Source organism: Schistocerca americana, chromosome 9 (assembly GCF_021461395.2).
Source record: "Schistocerca americana isolate TAMUIC-IGC-003095 chromosome 9, iqSchAmer2.1, whole genome shotgun sequence".
Classification (NCBI taxonomy): Eukaryota; Metazoa; Arthropoda; class Insecta; order Orthoptera; family Acrididae; genus Schistocerca; species Schistocerca americana.
In genome coordinates, this window is record NC_060127.1 from 182802761 (window position 1) to 182824236 (window position 21476).

The following is a 21476-nucleotide window of genomic DNA, read 5'->3' on the forward strand; positions in this document are numbered from 1 at the left end:
ACTGCTACGGTCGCAGGTTCGAATCCTGCCTCGGGCATGGATGTGTGTGATGTCCTTAGGTTAGTTAGGTTTAAGTAGTTCTAAATTCTAGGGGACTGATGACCACAGATGTTAAGTCCCATAGTGCTCCGAGCCATTTGAACCATTTGAAGAATGTCTACAGAGACCTGGCACTGAGCAAAAGCACGGCGAGTCGTTGGGCGAGGCGTGTGTCATCATCGCAACAAGGTCGCGCACACCTGTCCGATCTCCCGCGCGCCGAACGGCCGCGTACAGCTGTGACGTTGAAGCGTGCGGACACTCTCGTTCGAGGTGCTCGACGGATCACAAACACCTCGCTGCTGAACTGGACGTCTCTGTTGGTACTGCTGACACACTCGTCCACCAGTTGGAATACTAACAGGTTTGTGCCCGATAGGTACTACTAGTTCCGTAAGAAATACATGATTTTGCAGCCAAATGAGTGGGGACCAATACGGTGTAGTGGAATCCTGAATAAAACCAACCTGCTTACAGAAAAAAGTGTGTTGCATTAATTATTGCCAGTGTACATAATCAATCCAGGTTCACCAATATTTCCGATTAAATCTGTAGAGCGGTATTTTGTGTAATTTGTCTGGCGCGCCGCAAATCGGTAAAACAGTGCGTGCATTCCAGCGGCGGTCGCGCGTCTAATTTCACGCAGAGGCAGAGAGAGAGGAACGTTTCAGCCACATTGTAGACACGTAAAAACATTTCTTCCAGCTTTTGTCTGCTCTGTATGCTAAATAAATAGCACTGCAGTCGGCCAATGCAAACGGAGGCGAAATGGGGGTCAAAGGTCAGTGGGCGTGACGTGGCCCTCAGAGTTGCTCGCCGCACGCAGAGCCAGTGCTTCGGCGTAACGATGGAAGTGGCATTTAGCCGGTGTTTCCTCGCGAGTGTTCCAAGGCGGGCAGAGGCGCCTTTAGCGGGTCGGCCTGTAATTTAGCCGCCTGCCCGCTAATGGTACGGCCGGAGGGACCGCCAAATCCTCTCGCCGGTAAGCCGATAACAGAAAAGGGATGGGGGAACAGGTGTGAGGAGATCCCGGCTATGAAATACCGCTGGCTTCCTGCTGCCTGCGGCGCTTTTCAAAGGCATGCAGATTACGACGGAAACGGGAGTGAGGGCGGATACACTCAAGGAAGATCTGGCGACGGGCTCAACACCCCTACACACACACGCGTGCCTCTTCACAATGTGAACGGCAGTGTTTGTACAAGAGCCGGAATTCGGTATACGAGAGCATGTCGCATAACTCACTTGACACAAGTAGAAAGTGTGTATGTGACAAAGGATAACACTGCCGTATTGGTGCTGTTACCATTCCAAATAAGCGACAACAAGAGACAAAAATATATACATTTCATTTATTTATATTTATTTTGAAATAGAATTTTCACAATCACGTTTACTTATTATAACCAGGTAAGTTGGTGAAAAATGTGTGAAGCACGTTAAAATGCCTCTGTGGAAAGTTCGTTTTCACTAAAACAAGCTAGTATGGTACTTTATTCAACGTGGTATATGCATAAATAATTGTTCCAAATTAATGAAGTTAGTATAGTATTTGTAGCATTTGTTGACTTACACCACACAGGACAAACACACTCTGCAGCGTGGCAGTATAATGCCATTGCAGAAGTTCGTATGGTTTCAGCTTGGCTGCCCCACTGTGATCCGGCCAGCTTTCTCGGTAGGCTGTTCCTGGTGGAGACTTTTGATTTGAACTTCATGCAGTGTTTTTTGAACGTTAGAGATCTGTCGAGTGTATAGGTAGTTTGAGGTCTCACAGTGTTCCAATTTAGCCTGACCATTCCCTCTCTAACTTGCGGGTGGTTTCCCTATTTCTCAGATGGAAAGCACACGATTCAGTTTAAGCTGGTTTATTCAGTAGAATTTTGACAGATCTTCAAGAGCACTCTTTAGGGTGATTTCTGTTGAATCGAATTTTTTGCTTTGGGTTGCCAAAGCGACGTCATCATCACACAAGAAACTCCTGCAGTTAGGGGCTCCGAAAAAATGGTTCAAATGGCTCTAAGCACTATGGGACTTAGCATCTGAGGTCATCAGTCCCCTAGACTTAGACCTACTTAAACCTAACTAACCTAAGGATATCATACACATCCATGCCCGAGGCAGGATTCGAACCTGCGACCGTAGCAGCAGCACGGTTCCGGACTGAAGCGCCTAGAACCGCTCGGCCACATCGGCCGGCTCGATGGGACAGTACTGAGCGGAGCGTTAACAGTGAAACTCGAAGACAGCATAACCTGCAGGTGCAATCTGTATTATAAGAATTCTGTAAATCATTAGGAGGCTTCAATTTACCTGTGGGACACTGGTACACGACAATATCATCACTCGGTCACAGCGGCCGGCGTTGGGGCTACAGGCTGGTCGTTAGTGTATATATTGAACAGAACTGGAGCCAACACACTTCACTGGGGAAGCCAATTTTTCTGTAGCCTCAACAGGCTGCGTTGTCCTTGGCGAAGAATCTTCGATTCTGCAGAAGATTGGCGACGAGCCTAATGAAGCTGAAATCCTTGGTTAGGTTATAGACCTCGTTTAGTAGTAACTGGTGGTTGACAGTGTCGTACGCTGCTGTCAGTTCCAGAATACCACTTCTGTCACGTTACGGGCTTGAAAGCCATCTTCTGTGAACATCCAAAAACATAGTCCCAATCACTATAAGTTAGTAGAAGTTAAAAACCTCAATGTGGGTAGCAATTACTCTCAATTTTTGCTATCTAACGCATCCTTAATTTTGTTATAACCGGTTTAATTTGATATCATATTCATTGCTACAAATAAAAACCAAGTTTAAACATGTACGTCTCCATAACAGACTTTCACGAATTTTTTTTACTTTCGTGCGGAAATGATCGATACAAAGAAATGATCTTTAATTCAATTCAGTTTCCTCATTCGTCGGCTCACAGACCTCATATCGGACTGAACCATCGATAGTTCAAAATGGTTCAAATGGCTCTGAGCACCACGGGACTTAACATCTGAGGTCATCAGTCCCCTAGACTTAGAATTACTTAAACCTAACTAACCTAAGGATACCACACATATCCATGCCCGAGTCAGGATTCGAACCTGCGACCGTAGCAGCCGCGTGGTTCCGGACTGAAGCGCCTAGAACCGCTCGGCCACAGCGGCCAGCCTTAAAAAGCCCTCTTCGAGTAGAATCCCACGTATCAATAAAATGTTTCAATAAAATTGAGGCAAGCAGAAATAAATGCTAACATTTTTTTTTTCATTTCAGCACTTTGCCCAAACATAATCCTGGAAACAGGATGAAATACGCAGTCATACTTTTCGACAGTCGTTTTCAGAATTTTCGATAAGATAACCAAGTTTTTTAATTTATGTGATACCTTTTACAAACCATACATATAAGTTACCAGAATATTTTCAGATGGAACGCATAGAGTTACAGTCTGACATCCAATTGAAAAGTTTGGTCATGTATTTTTGTTGAAAGCACGTACGTTTGTGAACACCTATTTTCGAAGATAAAGCACACAAAGGATAAAAACCGAACCAAAATCTGAGATGAGCAACCTGATATTTACACCCACTTCGATCGAATCTGATATTGATACATTAGATTCCCACATTGAAACTCAAATCTCAATTATCTGTATGATTTGTATTTACTTATACATAAAATTATTAATGGAACCTTATGTATAAAATGTCAAATTAATTCCATCTGTCTCCCCCTCTTTCTTTTCCCCTTGCCCAAAAATACTCGTCTTCTACCAACGTAGCCAAGTACGTACAAGAAGAGAAATTCTTGGATGTCTGTAACTCGATGCAGCAGAGCCCAGCAAAATCATTACGCAAGTTGGTAGAAGAAAAAATATTGGCCTTGAACTATGCATGAAGCGGTTAGGCAGACATCGAAATTGTTCCTGTATAAAACGAGACCAGTGCATGTAATTTAAGATGCGGATCATGAAAAGCTTATGTGTTACTGCAAATGCATTTATACTTTTATCGAGAGGACTATATTTAAAATTTCTCCCCCTCAGTTTGCTAGAGTCACAGTTCGATAGGATTTTGTGCACTCGTACTACCAGAGTCAAATAACGTCCATTCGGATCGTCTCTGCATTCTGTAAAGTCGGTATTACTTTTACGATAACTCAGCTTTAGTTCTTAATAACATCCGCCTCCCGTCCTCCTCCATTAATGATGAGACGACTTGTGTGACATGCCTTGGCAGACCTGAGGAATGAAGTGCCGTGGTCGGTATTACGGGTGACATGCGGGCAGCTGTACTCACCGTGTCAGCGAAGGGTCCCGGCTCCTTCATTCCATTTCTCGAAGGCTGGACACCTTCTGCAACAAAACAAACAACAGACTCAGCATCGGAGGCGTCGTCAGGCAGCTATGCGACGTAGTAATGCAAGCAGCAGGCACATGTCTTACACGTTGACCTACTCAAGGTGTAGCATAATTACTAGCGAAAACTGTACGATGACAGAAGCAAAAACAATCCGGTCAACAGGGTCGTTCTGTGGAGCCGTTAGAGAGATAACTGGGAATGTGTGGTTACGGTCCGCCACCGACTTCAGTAGCCCACTTCTGTAGTTCAGCGACGACATAACAACTCGGGAACTGCTTCGACCAAACTCAGATTTCTATTGGCAAAAAACACCACTACCAGATGAACGAGTGGACACACAGCAGAATACGAACAGAAAACAGACAAGCGAATACCAATGTCTCCCTTGCTTGTATCCTGTACGAATTTTGGAAGTCCCCAGAAGACCCAAATGACGACACGAACATTGAGAATACGCTCATAAGACTCATACTAAATATACCTTACACACCTGATAGTCGCAGATAACGCACATACATAACAGGTAGAGCAGCCGAATAAGATAAACTGATACACACGAGAAACATTACACGGCGCGACATCCAACCTGCAATACTTAGACAGTGAACTCAATATTTTCTAATTCCCTTGAGAAGATAATCTTTCCTTTTCGAACGAAACTATGTAATTTACAAATAGCATATTGCGTTTTCCGGAGTACAAAATTCCACAACTATAGTCAAGCCAGAATTCATTCGTTGATACGAAACGAAATTTTAACATCAAGGCAGGATTCGAACCTGCGACCGTAGCAGCCGCGTAGTTCCGGACTGAAGCGCCTAGAACCGCTCGGATACAACGGCCAGCTTTAAAAAGGCCTCTTCGAGGTAGAATCCCACGAATCAATACAATGTTTCAATAAAATTGAGGCAAGCAGAAATAAATGCTAACAATTTTTTTTTCATTTCAGCACTTTGCTGACTACACCGCTCCCGCTTCTGAAACATATAGATTGACTGTTTATTCCTGCGACGTTCTGTTTTACACAAAATATCACCACAGTTCACCACATATTGTATCATTACGGAATGTGCTTATACACTCCTGGAAATTGAAATAAGAACACCGCGAATTCATTGTCCCAGGAAGGGGAAACTTTATTGACACATTCCTGGGGTCAGATACATCACATGATAACACTGACAGAACCACAGGCACATAGACACAGGCAACAGAGCATGCACAATGTCAGCACTAGTACAGTGTATATCCACCTTTCGCAGCAATGCAGGCTGCTATTCTCCCATGGAGACGATCGTTGAGATGCTGGATGTAGTCCTGTGGAACGGCTTGCCATGCCATTTCCACCTGGCGCCTCAGTTGGACCAGCGTTCGTGCTGGACGTGCAGACCGCGTGAGACGACGCTTCATCCAGTCCCAAACATGCTCAATGGGGGACAGATCCGGAGATCTTGCTGGCCATGGTAGTTGACTTACACCTTCTAAAGCACGTTGGGTGGCACGGGATACATGCGGACGTGCATTGTCCTGTTGGAACAGCAAGTTCCCTTGCCGGTCTAGGAATGGTAGAACGATGGGTTCGATGACGCTTTGGATGTACCGTGCACTATTCAGTGTCCCCTCGACGATCACCAGTGGTGTACGGCCAGTGTAGGAGATCGCTCCCCACACCATGATGCCGGGTGTTGGCCCTGTGTGCCTCGGTCGTATGCAGTCCTGATTGTGGCGCTCACCTGCACGGCGCCAAACACGCATACGACCATCATTGGCACCAAGGCAGAAGCGACTCTCATCGCTGAAGACGACACGTCTCCATTCGTCCCTCCATTCACGCCTGTCGCGACACCACCGGAGGCGGGCTGCACGATGTTGGGGCGTGAGCGGAAGACGGCCTAACGGTGTGCGGGACCGTAGCCCAGCTTCATGGAGACGGTTGCGAATGGTCCTCGCCGATACCCCAGGAGCAACAGCGTCCCTAATTTGCTGGGAAGTGGCGGTGCGGTCCCCTACGGCACTGCGTAGGATCCTACGGTCTTGGCGTGCATCCGTGCGTCGCTGCGGTCCGGTCCCAGGTCGACGGGCACGTGCACCTTCCGCCGACCACTGGCGACAACATCGATGTACTGTGGAGACCTCACGCCCCACGTGTTGAGCAATTCGGCGGTACGTCCACCCGGCCTCCCGCATGTCCACTATACGCCCTCGCTCAAAGTCCGTCAACTGCACATATGGTTCACGTCCACGCTGTCGCGGCATGCTACCAGTGTTAAAGACTGCGATGGAGCTCCGTATGCCACGGCAAACTGGCTGACACTGACGGCGGCGGTGCACAAATGCTGCGCAGCTAGCGCCATTCGACGCCCAACACCGCAGTTCCTGGTGTGTCCGCTGTGGCGTGCGTGTGATCATTGCTTGTACAGCCCTCTCGCAGTGTCCGGAGCAAGTATGGTGGGTCTGACACACCGGTGTCAATGTGTTCTTTTTTCCATTTCCAGGAGTGTATTAGGTTTCATTTGATTCTCGTTTCTTCGTCAGTCGCCCCACCAAAGCGTAAGTCCGAAATCAGACACTGTTGTTCTATTTCGGCACGTGGGTATTCGTGTGTATCCGAAACAGCTCTCTGTCTGGATCGCAGGTGAAATGTCTATAGGCATATTATATACCGTCGCAGCAGAATGCTGGGCCCAGTTTCTTGAGCGGCCACTCAACCCGAGTTGTTGCATCACGTAAAATGTTACTGCAGTACAGACGAAAGAATGACTGCTTTGTAAAAAACTGAGGCTCACTCCCGACGAGTTTTGCGATAGCAGTGTTGTGTTTTACTTTTTTTTATTATGTATGGGCCTAATATGTTTTCCTGTTATTCACGATATTACGGTACGCACATCAAAAATCGCTGCACAAGCCATTAATTCTTCGTAGAAATCCATTATACAGCGTCCATCCCGGTTCAATGGCCGCAATACATGTCACGGACATCGCCATCTAATTACCGCTGAATGCGTCATCATCGATCGAGAGTTAATTACATCCACATCAATCAGCTTTCACCACTTAATAGCCTCTCGGTGTTATGACAGCAGACAATTTAAGATTCAAATGAAGGCGGTAACTGCTTTCTGTCCGAACCATGAACCCTTTCTGGAATTCACACCAATTCTCATCGCTGTAGGACCTGTACTGTCACCAATGAGTACGTATGTGCTGTCCAATATTTTAGTGCCATCATTTTTCGTGTCCGCCTTACAATGGAAAAACACCGACGACATCTTAATATAGTGTGGACAAAATGCAGTGTGTCCATAAAGCCGTTCATCACTTTAAAAAATCATAACTTGTAAACTATGAGAGACAGAAAATTTTGGTTTGCTATAAAATGTTTAGCAGCTCTCAATGTTTCTTTTCCTTTACCCTTTGTTGCAGATTTGACTAGCAGTGCGTCGAAACGGCGACAACACCACGAGAAGGCGCAGCTGTCGTCTTGTATGCAGGTCCGTAGCTCGTGGTCTAGTGGTTAGCGTTGGTGCCTCTGGAACACGGGGTCCCGGGTTCGATTCCCGGCCGGGTTGGGGATTTTCTCTGCCCAGGAACTGGGTGTTCGTGTTGTCATCATCATCATCCGTGACAGTGGCTAGATTGGACTATGTAAAAAGAAATTGGACTGTGTAAAAATTGGGACTTAATACGGTCGCTGAAGACCGCGCAGTTGAGCGACCCCCCCCCCCCCCCCCCATCCAATCAATAAGAAACAAATCATCATCATCTGGTATGCAGAATCAAAATTGGTGATAACGGTCCTGCGGAACGTGCAGGATGTGCTGAATGACACATTTCCTGAAAGGTGGGTGGGTAGCGATGGTGCAATCGCAGCGCCCCGTGCTCTCCCGATCTCGTGCCACTAAACTTTTTTTTTCTGGGGATCGCATATACATAACACCAATCAATGCCACTGCTACCCTTCGTGCACAAAACAATGAAGCAATCATAACTGTTCATAGAACAACGCCCCATAGACATTTGTGAATGTGGAGCAATGGACATCCCCGGACCAAATCGCCTGGGAGTGTGCCATTAGACGTTACAGACCAGGACAGGAACGTCTTCGGCAATACAACGGTATATAACATAATAAGAATTGAGGTACTGTAGCACAAGCTGAAGTCGCTGACAGCCAAAATATCAGTTTACAAACTGAAAGCCTACATGGCCCAGAGACAAACAAGAAGAGGCCATACACCATGACAACGAGACGCATCACGGCTGAACATCCACCTTCTACAACCTTCCGGCAGCAGCGAGAAGATGAGCGTCGGGAAGGACTTCCTGAGACCCTGACAGCCGTCCCCCACACTCTTCACATTCGGTGGCGTAGCAGCACAGACCCTGTGAATCCCGAGTAGTGCCTCGACGCATCAACCGCTAACTTTCCTGGCAAATGAGGAAATCTAGCCTGGTTCTGAGACAAAGTACAGTAGTGTGGTAAAGAGTAGTGCTGTGTAGTGTAGTGGTGTATGGTAGTTGTGGTGTCACCGCCAGACACTTACTAGGTGGTAGCCTTTAAATCGGCCGCGGTCCGTTAGTATACGTCGGACCCGCGTGTCGCCACTATCAGTGATTGCAGACCGAGCGCCGCCACACGGCAGGTCTAGTGTAGAGAGACTCCCTAGCACTCGCCCCAGTTGTACAGCCGACTTTGCTAGCGATGCTTCACTGTCTACATACGCTCTCATTTGCAGAGACGACAGTTTAGCATAGCCTTCAGCTACGTCATTTGCTACGACCTAGCAAGGCGCCATATTCAGTTACTATTCTGAGCAGATAATATTGTGAATCATGTACCGTCAAGGGCGACGTTCTACATTAATGGATTAAAGTTAAGTATCAAACTAATTACGTCCTCTTTCTGAATTCTAATTCCTTGTTATGTTCCAGACCTCATGTCAGTATAGTCCTTCCCGCCTCACGCCAGCCTGCGTGAGCTAAAACGCGTGCATTTCGGCCTCCACTAGTAACACGGTGTTGGCTCTTCTGCCAACACTAGTGTAGCTCATAATTACAAAATAAAAAAAAAATTGTGATGCAGCATAGCACAGTAGACCAATAGCACTTGCCTTCTGTATCCTATATGGACGGGTATCTGTGCACCAGATGGTCAAAGGGTAATATGTACACTTTATTTATATGTATATTTCAGTTTTCAACAACAGAATGAATCGGATCCATCTTTTCATTTTTAAAATGTGGAGCTGTTGATTCCTTCTAATAGCTCATTTCACATATCTGGCCTTGTGAACAATACGAGTGCTTGTCCTCGGAGTCTTTCGCGGCGGGACGTTTGAATAAAATCTTCTAAATTTTCAAGCCGCATCAATTCAAATAAAATTCTCAAGCTTTCCATGCCTAGCTCCGCCATCGTCGTCAAGGTAAAGCTGCCACGGCTGGCACTATTTCCTACTTATATACCAACGGTTTCGGCCGCTGGCACCGGGTAGCTCATAGCAGCTCCGGCCTGCCGCGGGACCAAATGCCTCCAGATGGCGCGAGAGCCAGCGCCACATTTGAAACTGCCGCTCCCGCCTCCCTCCGCATTAATCATCCGTCGTTGCTTCCCTTTGACATCCAAAGCCCGCCCTCACGCTGTACTCAGTGTGTAGCCCTAGTCTCTGTTGAAATCGCTGCTGTTCATTCTAATCTCAGCCGCCTCTTTTATAACGGAGTCCCAGTATGTTGACGCATGAGCCAAGATTCTTCTGTTCTCAAACTATATTTTGTGACCGTTTTCGAGGTAATGCGCAACTGCGGCCAACTTTTCGAGCTCCCTATGCTTAACATGCACAACGCTCTGCAGCCGTGCGAACTGCCTGACCTGTACAGATGCTTCCGCACTCGCAAGGGACACCATACACACAGGGCACACCAAGAGCTGTATCGTCTTTAACAGGGTGCAACGTATCTCGTATCTTGGGGACGGGCCAGAACACTCGTCTCAATCCATCTCTCTGCACTATAGGTCCTTTTTAAAAAAAAAAAAAAAAAAAAAAAAAAAAAAAAAAAAAAAAAAAAAAAAAGAAACAATCTTATGGGACATAACTGCTAAGGTCATCAGGCCCTAAGCTTACACACTACTTAACCTACATTATCCTAAGGACAAACACACACACCCATGCCCGAGGGAGGACTCCAACCTCCGCCGGGACCAGCCGCACAGTCCATGACTGCCATGACTGCAGCGCCCCAGACCGTTCGGCTAATCCCGCGCGGCACTACAGGTCCTAACTTCCTGCCCGTTGCCCCACAGTATGGAAGGAAAGCCACCGGCTTAGCTTCTTCTGCTGATTCACAAAGGTGTCCTTCTTCGGTGACACCTGAAAGCGTTTGCAGTTTATCTTTTGTTGCAGCCACTCTCCCTGAACACGTGCCTCGAGTGCTGTAATTCAGACTGTAGCTGGCCGTGGTCAGAAATAACTTTGTATATTAACGTGTTCAGGACCGCATTCTTGTGTGCAGAGTGGTGAAAACTACCGGCACTCGATTATCGGTCAGTGTGCGTCTGTTTCCTGTACACTGAATGATCAAGCCGGCCTCCTGCCTTATGAACTAAAACATCTGACAACGGTAGCTTGCCCTCCTTCTCCATCTCGATGGAAAATGTGATGCTAGGTTGGATACCGTTCATGTGATCCACGATCTGCTGCAGTGCATTTTCACCGTGATGCCATATCAGGAAGGTGTCATTGACGTACCTGCGGAAGCAAGGCGGACGCAACACCGCAGAGTTCGGAGCCTGCTCCTCAAACCGCCCCATGAAGAAATTCGCGACTGCCGGAGACAGTGGCGAGCCCATTGCTGTGCCATCATTATTTCATAATATTCGCCGCGGTACACGAAGTACGTTGTCGTTAGAATACGACGGAACAACTTGACGATTCTAGGCGGAAACTGTCGCGCCAAAGGATCCAGCGTGTTTTGTGCTGGTACCCTCGCAAAAAGTGGCACCACGTCCACAGTAACCGTTACATCGTTTCGACCTGTTTTCATTTTCTTGGGCGTTTCAACAAATGTCTGCAAGTTTATAACAGGGTGCTCACGATGATCCAGTTTTAGCGCTAATAACCCTGCAATTCAGTCTGTAGGTGGGCGAGCTGATCACACTAACAATGGGCCTAAGAGGAACGTTTTCCTTATGTATCTTCGGCACATATTATCCAGTCATGCCGCCGCGGAAGATTCCGAGGACACACGCAAACAGAACGGCGACACGACTGAATGCTGCCCCTAAGCTCGAGTATTTATACGCTTATACATACGATTCTGACGTAATCGTACTGGATTACGACGTGTCCTGTCACCTTTTGCTAGTTCGTTCTGCCCCGAGCACAGGTTGCTAGGCCCGGTTACATTTGCAACGTGCTAGTTTCTCGCTAGGCCGCATGTGCCCGAGTTACGAAATATTGCTTCGCTCCTGGTCACACTATGTTAGTTGTTTCACGTGGTCGACCGCTGACCAGTGTTGCAAACCCCCGTCTGCCCAGAGTAATGTCAACAATACTGTCCAGTGGCTGACTTGTTAGCACGACCGGGCCGCCCACTACCGCCTGGTCGCGGTAGAAATAAGACTTTAAAAACTCATAATTCGTGCGCCGAACTTCTCCGGGTGCAGAAATACTCAGACATCATCCGTGAGAAAACTTGCGAAATTTTGTCGTTGGTGATCCGTTTCACCTCTGCGCCGACACGAACTCAGATTACCATGGTATTGAAAGGTAGTTGTGCTTGGAACACACCTCACATACCGGCTGTCCTCAAGAGGGCCACCGTCCAATAGCAGGATAGGCTTGAGAAGCACATAATTTAAGTCTCTTTTAGTTTGCTTCTATACCTTGAAGTTACCTCGTCTACATCATTTTGTGATTCGTTTTAATCTTTTCATGGTTTTACTAGACGGTAAAAAGTTTGCTAAAAAACCAAGACGGCTGCCTCCAAAATTGTTTACACACAGTATTTGGACAAATCCCTACAGGGGGTGTGCACTCTTCGCCTTTATGACAGCTTGAACTTTGCACAATACATTTTCAATTGTGTCTATGAATATCAGCACATTGTTGCTCAAGAGCCGAAACTAGACAAGGCAGTGACGCTGAACGCTAAGACCTTGGGCGAAAATCATCCCAAAGGTGTTCCAATGGTTTCAGGTCCGGACTGTAGGCAGGCTAGTCCATTTCAGGAACGTTATTGTCGACAATCCATAGCCTCACAGAAGTTGCTTTATGACAGGGTGCATTTTCTTGCTGATACAAATAACCATCGTCCCCGAATCGTTCACTACTGTTCGCAGTACAGAGTGTTGTGAACTGTTACAGATCTTTCGGCATTTAGCGTTTTCCTAAACGCAGCTAGGGGCCCACGCCCTAACCACAACATCACTCAAATACGGTAACGCTGCCTTCTCCGCACTTCAGTATTGACACTGCATACGGTGGCAGCTAACGTTCTCCGTAGATTTACCAAACTCTAAAGCTTTCCACAGAACTGCCACACGGTACAGCATGATTCATCACTCCAAATACCTCGTTTCCAGTCATCCACTGCCCAGTGGCGTCGCTCTTTACATAACCTAAAGCGTTGCTTAGAAACGACTACACAAATACGCTAAAGCGCCAAAGAAAATGGTATAGACATACGTATTTAAATACGGATATATTTTACAGGCAGAATACGACGCTGCGGTCGGCAGCGCCTATATGGCAAGTGTCTGGCGTAGCTGTTACATCGGTTACTGGTGCTACAATGGCAGGTTTTCAAGATTACGTCGTGTTATAGTCGGCGCACGAGCGATGGGGCACAGCATCTCCGAGGAAGCGGTGAACTGGGGATTTTCCCGTACGTCCTTTTTGTTGTGGTTGGCAGGAGAGCCAACACCGTGTTACTAGAGGAAGCCGAAAGGCACGCGTTTTAGCTCACGCAGGCTGCCGTGACTTCTGGAACAGGACAAGGAAATTAGAGTCAGTGAACCATCGCTAGCAAAGTCGGCTGTACAACTGGGGCGAGTGCTAGGAAGTGTCTCTAGACCTGCCGTGTGGCGGCGCTCGGTCTGCAATCACTGATAGTGGCGACTCGCGGGTCCGACGTATACTAACGGACCGCGGTCGATTTAAAGGCTACCACCTAGCAAGTGTGATGTCTGGCGGTGACACCACACATTTCACGAGTGTACCGTGAATATCAGGAATCCGGTAAAACATCAAGACTCCGACGTCGCTGCGGCCGGAAAAAGAGTCTGCAAGAACGTGACCAATCACGACTGAAGAGAATCGTTCAACGTGAAGTGCAACCCTTCCGCAAATTGCTGCAGATTTCAATGCTGGGCTATCAACATGTGTCAGCGTGCGAACCATTCAACGAAACGTCTTGGATATGGGTTTTCGGAGGCGAAGGCCCACACGTGTACCCGTCAATTCCGACATAGGACTGCTGATGGCTGGAAACATGTTGCCTGGTCGGACGAGTCTCGTTTCAAATTGTATCGGGCGGATGGACGTATGCGGGTATGGAGACAGCCTCATGAATCCGTGAACTCTGCATGTCAGCAGGGGTAGTGTTCAAGCTGGTGGATGGTGGAGGCTCTGTAATGCTGTGGGGCGTGTGCAGTTGGTGTCATATGGGATCCCTGATACGCCCAGATACGAATCTGACATGTGACAGCATCCTGTCTGATCACCTGCATACATTCATGTCCACTGTGCATTCCAACGGACTTGGGCAATTTCAGCAGGACAATGCGACACCCAAAACGTCCAGAATTGCTACACAGTGGCAATTGCTACAGAGTGGCTGCAGGAACACTTTTCTGAGTTTAAACGCTTCCGCTGGCCACCAAACTTCCCAGACATGAACATTAATGAGCATCTCTGGGATGCCTTGCAACGTGTTGTTTAGAAGAGATCTCCACTCCCTTGTGCTCTTACGTACTTATGGACAACCATGCATGATTCAAGGTGTAAGTTCCCTCCAGCACTACGACAGACATTATCCGAGTCTATGCCAGTCGTGTTGCGGCACTTCTGGGCGCTCGCGAGAATCCTACACGATATTAGGCAGGTGTACCAGTTTCTTTGGCTCTTCAGTGTATGTGGCTTACGAGGAAGTGCTCGACCATTGTGCCCCATACTTATTAAATCCATACGCACAGCCTTAGCGCTAGCTGGACTGCCCGTAGCAATTTGGATCTCACAAGTTATTCTTCCTGACGATTTCAAGTAATCTTTTACAACCACCATCCGCCATGCTCGCTGCTTCTTGTCCGTCACAATATGAAGTATGGTACGTCTTGGTTTATCTGTCGTTCTCCCTCCCCGTTTCCACTTCACTATCACATCACCAACAGTCGACTTTGACAGTTTTAGAATGGTTGAAATGTCCGTGAACAATCTGTAACTCAGATGACATCTAGTGACCACTCCATGTTCGAAGTGACTAACAAACCCATTGGCTGATACTCCTTCTCTACTGGCAACACAATTCTCCCCTCCTCCTCTTATACTGGAGGGTCCGCCTATCGTGACGTCTAATGGCCAATTTCTCATTACACAGCGGTGTCCGGTTACTTTCCATCAGACTGTGTAGATCAAGAACCGCAGAGCACTTATAACGATCCGGCTGGAGTGGCCGAGCGGTTATAGGCGCTACAGTCTGGATCCGCGAGACCGCTACGGTCGCAGGTTCGAATCCTGCCTCGGGCATGGATGTGTGTGATGTTCTTGGATTAGTTAGGTTTAAGTGGTTCTAAGTTCTTGGGGACTGATGACCTCGGAAGTAAGTCCCATAGTGCTCAGAGCCATTTGAACCATTTACAACTTATAACGTTTTCTCAAGAAATCCGAGACGTAGCTGCGGATTACTATCAACTGTTATGTTTCTGACAGAAATACTCAAATCCAGTCGCTCACCTGAAACGATACTCCACAGGCGCGCAATCTTATTAACAGCCCCTTCTGAGAATCAGCGTCAAAAGTCTTCTACAAATCCAGAAATATGGAATGAACTCGACGTCCCCTGTCGAAAGCACTCATTATTCCGTGTGTTACAAATGAAGTGAAACTTTTTCCACGCAGCGTGTTGGGGAAGAGATAAACAGCAGCTGTATATGACATTTATAAGCTTCTATCATCAATATAATAATAGTCTAACCTTACATTCCATTTTATTAATTATAAATGTTACGAAACTGCCTTTCTAGAGCCATCTGTCCGATAACTCACCATAAAACAGAACGATGCGTAAATGTTACCTTAGATGCATCCCAGGAAGACTCATCCGAAGACGAGCAATAGCTTTCGTCGATTACAGATTATGTTTTCAATAGAAATCTTCCAACTAAAATATTACGTTTCACGTGACTGGAGAGCAGAATATTTTTACTGTCCCATCCTTTCACTCCACTTATTTGAATAAATACGAATGCACAATTAATGATATTTATTACGAAGGATATTAAACCAAGCGTTTAATTAAAAATCTTGAAATTTTAATAATTATAATTTGTTGACTTTAATAAATTTATATTAAAAGCTATTTCCAGATTACATATATGAAAAACACCGATTTAACACAGCTGCCAATAAGATTTAAAACAACAAAAATCTGAGTGGACAGGGTCACTGAGGTGTCTCTTTAGGCACCTGTTCAGCGGAGGAAACTGCCTGGATATGAATACATACGAGTTTAACATACGAGGGTTGTTTTTTAAGTAAGGGCCGTTTTTATTAAAAAAAAAGATACAAATACTTTTGCAAAAAAACTAATATTTTCTGATTCTACACACTTTTACCTATTTTTCTACATAGTTGCCTTGTTTATTTAAGCACTTGTCATACCGTACAACTAAGTTTTTAATTCCCTCTTCAAAGAATTCGGCCGCCTGCTCCGACAGCGAAGAGTTCACGGCCGCTTTCACTTCATCGTCGTCATTGAAGCGCTGCCCGCCAAGATGGTGTTTCAGGTACCGGAAAAGGTGAAAATCGCTAGGAGCAAGGTCGGGGCTGTATGGTGCATGGTCCAAAACTTCCCAGCCAAAAGAATCAATCAAATCCCAAGTCTTTTGAGAGGTGTGAGGCCTAGCGTTATCGTGCAGGAGCAAAACTCCTTCTGTCAGCATGCCGCGCCTTTTGTTTTGAATTGCTCTGCGGAGCTTCTTTAGAGTTGCACAGTAGGCATCTGAGTTGATTGTCGTTCCTCGTGGCATAAAGTCCACTAGCAAAACACCGTGCCGGTCCCAGAACTCAGTTGCCATAATTTTGCACTTTGACACCGTCTGTTTGGCTTTGACCTTGACGGGTGAGGTTGTGTGTCGCCATTCCATCGATCATCGATTGTCGCTTGCTTTCGGGAGTGATATGGGATACCCATGTTTCATCTCCAGTGACAATTTGACTCAACATGTCATCTCCTTCTTCCTCGTAACGAATCAAAAAGTCCAATGAAGTGGCAAATCTCTTCCCTTTGTGGTCCTCTGTGAGAAGTCTGGGTACCCACCGAGAACACAGTTTCTTAAAGTTTAGGTTTACAGACACAATTTTGTACAAAACCGATCTTGAAACTTGTGGAAATTCCAAAGAAAGAGTGGAAATTGTGAATCTTCTGTCCTCACGAATCTTTGTTTCGACTGCAGCCACCAAATCATCAGTGATCACAGAGGGCCGTCCTGAGCGTTCTTCGTCATGGACGTTTTGACTGCCATTTTTAAACTCTCTAACCCATTGACGCACTTTACCTTCAGTCATTGCATTCAGGCCATAAACTTCTGTTAACTGACGATGAATTTCTGCAGCTGATAGGCTTCCCGCGGTCAAAAAACGTATCACTGACCGTATCTCACACGCGGCGGGCGATTCAATAATCGTAAACATTATAAAGTAGCACAGCGATGCGTACACGTCAGCTACAGAGCTGCAACTTGCATCAGTGTGAACGGGAAGGATGCCGGCAAGTGGCGCGGTGGCTTGTTGCAGCGTCTGCGCGAACTACGGGACTATACGCGCGAACGGCCCTTACTTAAGAAACAACCATCGTACATTAAATGTATTGGGTTTTCCGATCCCACTTGACAGCAATGTCTATTTCAAGCTGCATGCATTTCGCCTCTACTTAGAAAAGTGCAAAATAGCAATCAGCTAAAAAGAGGGCAGAAATGAGTGTTCCGTGGAATTTGAAGACGTGAATATTAAAATTACAGGAAATAAAATAAAACAAGCAGTATTATATAAATATTTAGGGTTTACGGTAACTGGAGGCGAAAGAAGCAAAAAGGACTAACCCGTCGCGTTTTCAGTTACATCTACGTCTACATCTACATGGCTACTCTGCAAATCACATTTAAGTGCCCGGCAGAGGGTTCATCGAACCACCTTCATAATAATCGAAAACGAACACGTATGTCTTTCCGTGCGAGCTCTTATTTCCCTTCTTTTATTATGATGATCGTTATCTCTACGTAGGTCTGCGTCAGCAAAATATTTTCGCATGCGGAGGAGAAAATTGGTGATTGAAATTTCGTGAGAATATTCCGCAGCCACGAAAAACGACTTCGTCTTAATTTCACTATGTGATCAAAAGTATCCAGACAACCCCAAAAACATACGTCTTTCATATTAGGTGCACTGTGCTGCCACCTACTGCCAGGTAGTCCATGTAAGTGACCTCAGCAGTCATTAGACATCGAGAGAGAGCAGAATGGGTCGCTCCGCGGAACTCACGGACGTCGAGCGTGGTCGGGTGATTGGGTGTCGCTTGTGTCATGCGTCTGTATGCGAAATTTCCACTCTTCTAATCATCCCTAGATCCACTGTTTACGATGTAATAGTGAAGTGGAAACGTGAAGGGGAACGTACAGCACAAAAGCGTACAGGCCGACCTCGTCTGTTGACTGACAGAGACCGCCGACAGTTGAAGAGGGTCGTAATGTGTAATAAGCAGACGTCAATCCAGACCATCACACAGGAATTCCAAACTGGATCAGGATCCATAGCAAATACTATGACAGTTAGGTGGGAGGTGAGAAAACTTGGATACCATGGTTGAGCGGCTGCTCATAACCCACAGATCACGCCGGTAAATGCCAAACGACGCCTCGCTTGGTGCGAGGAGCGTAAACATTGGACAACTGAACAGTGGAAAAACGTTGTGTGGAGTGACGAATCACGGTAAACAATGTGGCGATCCGGTGGCAAGGTGTGCGTATGGCGAATGTCCGGTGAACGTTCTCTAGCAGCGGATGTAGTGCCAACAGTAAAATTCGGAGGCGGTGGTGTTATGGTGTGGTCGTGATTTTCACAGAGGTGGCTTGCACCCCTTGTTGTTTTCCGTGGCACTATCACAGCGCAGGCCTACTTTGAAGCACCTTCTTGCTTTCCATTGTTGAAGTTCAATTCGGGGATGGCGATTACATCTTAAAACACGATCGAGCACCTTTCCGTAAGGCATGGCCTGTGGTGGAATGGTTACAAGACAACAGCATCCCTGTAACGGACTGGCCTGCACAGAGTCCTGACCTGAATCCTACGGAACACCCTTGGGATGTTTTGGAACGGCGACTTGGTGCCAGACTTCACCGACCGACGATACCTCTCCTCAGTTCGGCACTCCGTGAAGAATGGGCTGCCATTCCCCAAGAAACCTTCCAGCACCTGATTGAGCGTATGCTTGCGAGAGTAGAAGCTGTCATCAGTGGTAAAGGTGGGCCAATACGTCGTGGCGGAACTGGGGTTGTCAGCGTCCGCAGTGGTAGCCGTTGCTGTCCGTGAGAGGTTCAGCCTGTCCTGTCCTGTGGCATCACGCAATATCTCCACCGCTCATGCTGCAGTTACAGGCGGCGTCATTTCTCGCGGGGGAGCCGTTTTAAGTTCCGTGCACCGAAATGCCAAGCTGTTGGCAGTTATTTTTCTGTTGAAACCCGGCCACGTTGTGATTGCATTACTTTACTTTCTGGCTTAGCAGTGCCCAAGATCTACCCCTTCTATTCTGCTACGCACATTTAAATGTTTGTTGTGTCTTTAAAATGAGTTTAGCCGGCCGGAGTAGCCGAGCGGTTCTAGGCGTTACAGTCTGGAACCGCGCGACCGCTACGGTCGCAGGTTCGAATCCTGCCTCGGGCATGGATGTGTGTGATGTCCTTAGGTTAGTTAGGTTTAATTAGTTCTAAGTTCTAGGGGACTGATGACCTCAGAAGTTAAGTCCCATAGTGCTCAGAGCCATATGAACCTTTATTTTTTTTATTTTTTTTTTAATGAGTTTTCTACGGTCGTGCCAGAGACGTTGGTGTGTTTGTGGGTCACCTACAACGCTACGAACCCGCAACGTCGCACCGCTATGCGGGTCATCGCTGCGCCCCCAGCAGGCGCACCGGCCGAAATCGGCCGGACTTCGGGTGGCCCGCAGGAAGTAGCCTAGTTCCGAGGGCGTGCACAAAAGCAGTTGAGGCCGTCACATATACGGCACTTTTGGTGCATCCACCGCGCCATTTTCCTCAGCTAATTCGAGCCCACATAGCTATAGCTACCTAGTAGTCATCAAAGCCACGAGCGTATAACTCGCCCGGCGAGCAGCGGGTGGTTTTTGGTTTCCGCCAGCAGAAACAGAAGTTCGCCAGCACCACGCACAGCCCGGACCCGACAACGGCCTTACCACCCGCGACCACCGCGCATCGCGACTCGCTACTCCGGCGGTGGATTCTGAAGCTGGAACTCCTTTTATTGCCCGTGAGATGGGCACATCTTAGAAGATAGTCGTTTTTGTTTTCAAGAGAACTTTTCAGAGGATAGTCTCGCCCAAGGAGTTATTTATGTCGTTTCTCAAGACCATCAAGTTGCCAAAGAAGTCACTCCTCTTATTTGTTTTGAACTGGAAACAGAGCACAGAACGGTTTTATTGTCATATAAAATCAGGACGATATGGAGATCGTTACCGAGACAATATGCAGAAAATCTCGTGAAAAGCATGCCAAAAAGGTGCCAAGCTATAATCCATAATGGCGGCGATTGGAGTAATTATTAGGTAATTGTGCAATTACTAATAACACGGAACCGCTCGACCACTTCGGCCAGCTACGTCTATGGTCACAAACGTTTTGTTAACGGATTACCGGTTTCGGTCTATAATGACTGTCATCAGACCAGTTTTATAAAAACAAAGTCCTAATGTACTGTAGCCATAGTGGCATCGTCAAATATTTGACTACAATGGCTACAGTACATTAGGACTTTGTTTTTATAAAACAGATCTGATGATGGTCATTATAGACCGAAACCGGTGATCTGTTAACAAAACGTTTGTGACCACAGACGTAAATTAAAGAAAACTTATTGTATATACGGGTCAGTGATTTATTCGCGACAATGTCGCTGCTTGTGAGCCTACACTTTATTGTGGAAGTGATAGTATGTATATACTGCAGACTAATTCTCTATTCTCAGTTCTTTGATATACGCATATCTCTCCTTCAAAGTATATAATGGCTTTCCTTTAAGCTTCATCTTAATATATAATCTTAATATATGACCAAAAATTTTGGATCGGATTTGCATCCGGAGACATTGCAGACCAACCTATTGTTGACGCTGCGTTGTCTTGTTTCCACGCTGTACAGGTTGGTTCAAATGGCTCTGAGCACTATGGGCCTTAACTTCTGAGGTCATCAGTCCCCCAGAACTTAAAACTACTTAAACCTAACTAACCTAAGGACATCACAAACACCCACGCCCGAGGCAGGATTCGAACCTGCGACCGTTGCGGTCGCGCGGTTCCAGACTGTAGCGCCTAGAACCGCTCGGCCAACCCGGCCGGCCCGCTGTACAGGGATGACTGCGATATTTCGGATCATTATCCTCTGGAAGCACGCTGTTTGCCTCGTCCGAACCAAAAAGCTTCTTAACGGACCTCAGGAGGCATTTTTGATAAATATTGCACATTTTTGCACTGCCTAGTGACGCGTCAGATATTTTGCACTCATTTTAAACTGCAACCAAGGAACAGAACATTCAACTCTCACATTGTTTATCTGTACACTGTGCAAAAGCGAGACCTCTACCAGAGATGTT

The 21476-nt window shown here is 46.7% G+C and overlaps 1 protein-coding gene across 1 annotated transcript in view; it reads right to left on the reverse strand.

The window, feature by feature from the left end:
• Positions 1-4173: 4173 nt before the first annotated feature.
• Positions 4174-21476, reverse strand: part of LOC124550802 (apoptosis-stimulating of p53 protein 2-like) — a 700925-nt gene continuing 683622 nt past the window's right edge. The window contains exon 3 of the mRNA XM_047125528.1: positions 4174-4379. Coding sequence (XP_046981484.1) covers positions 4174-4379 — 206 coding nt within the window. The remainder of the gene's footprint in view (positions 4380-21476) is intronic.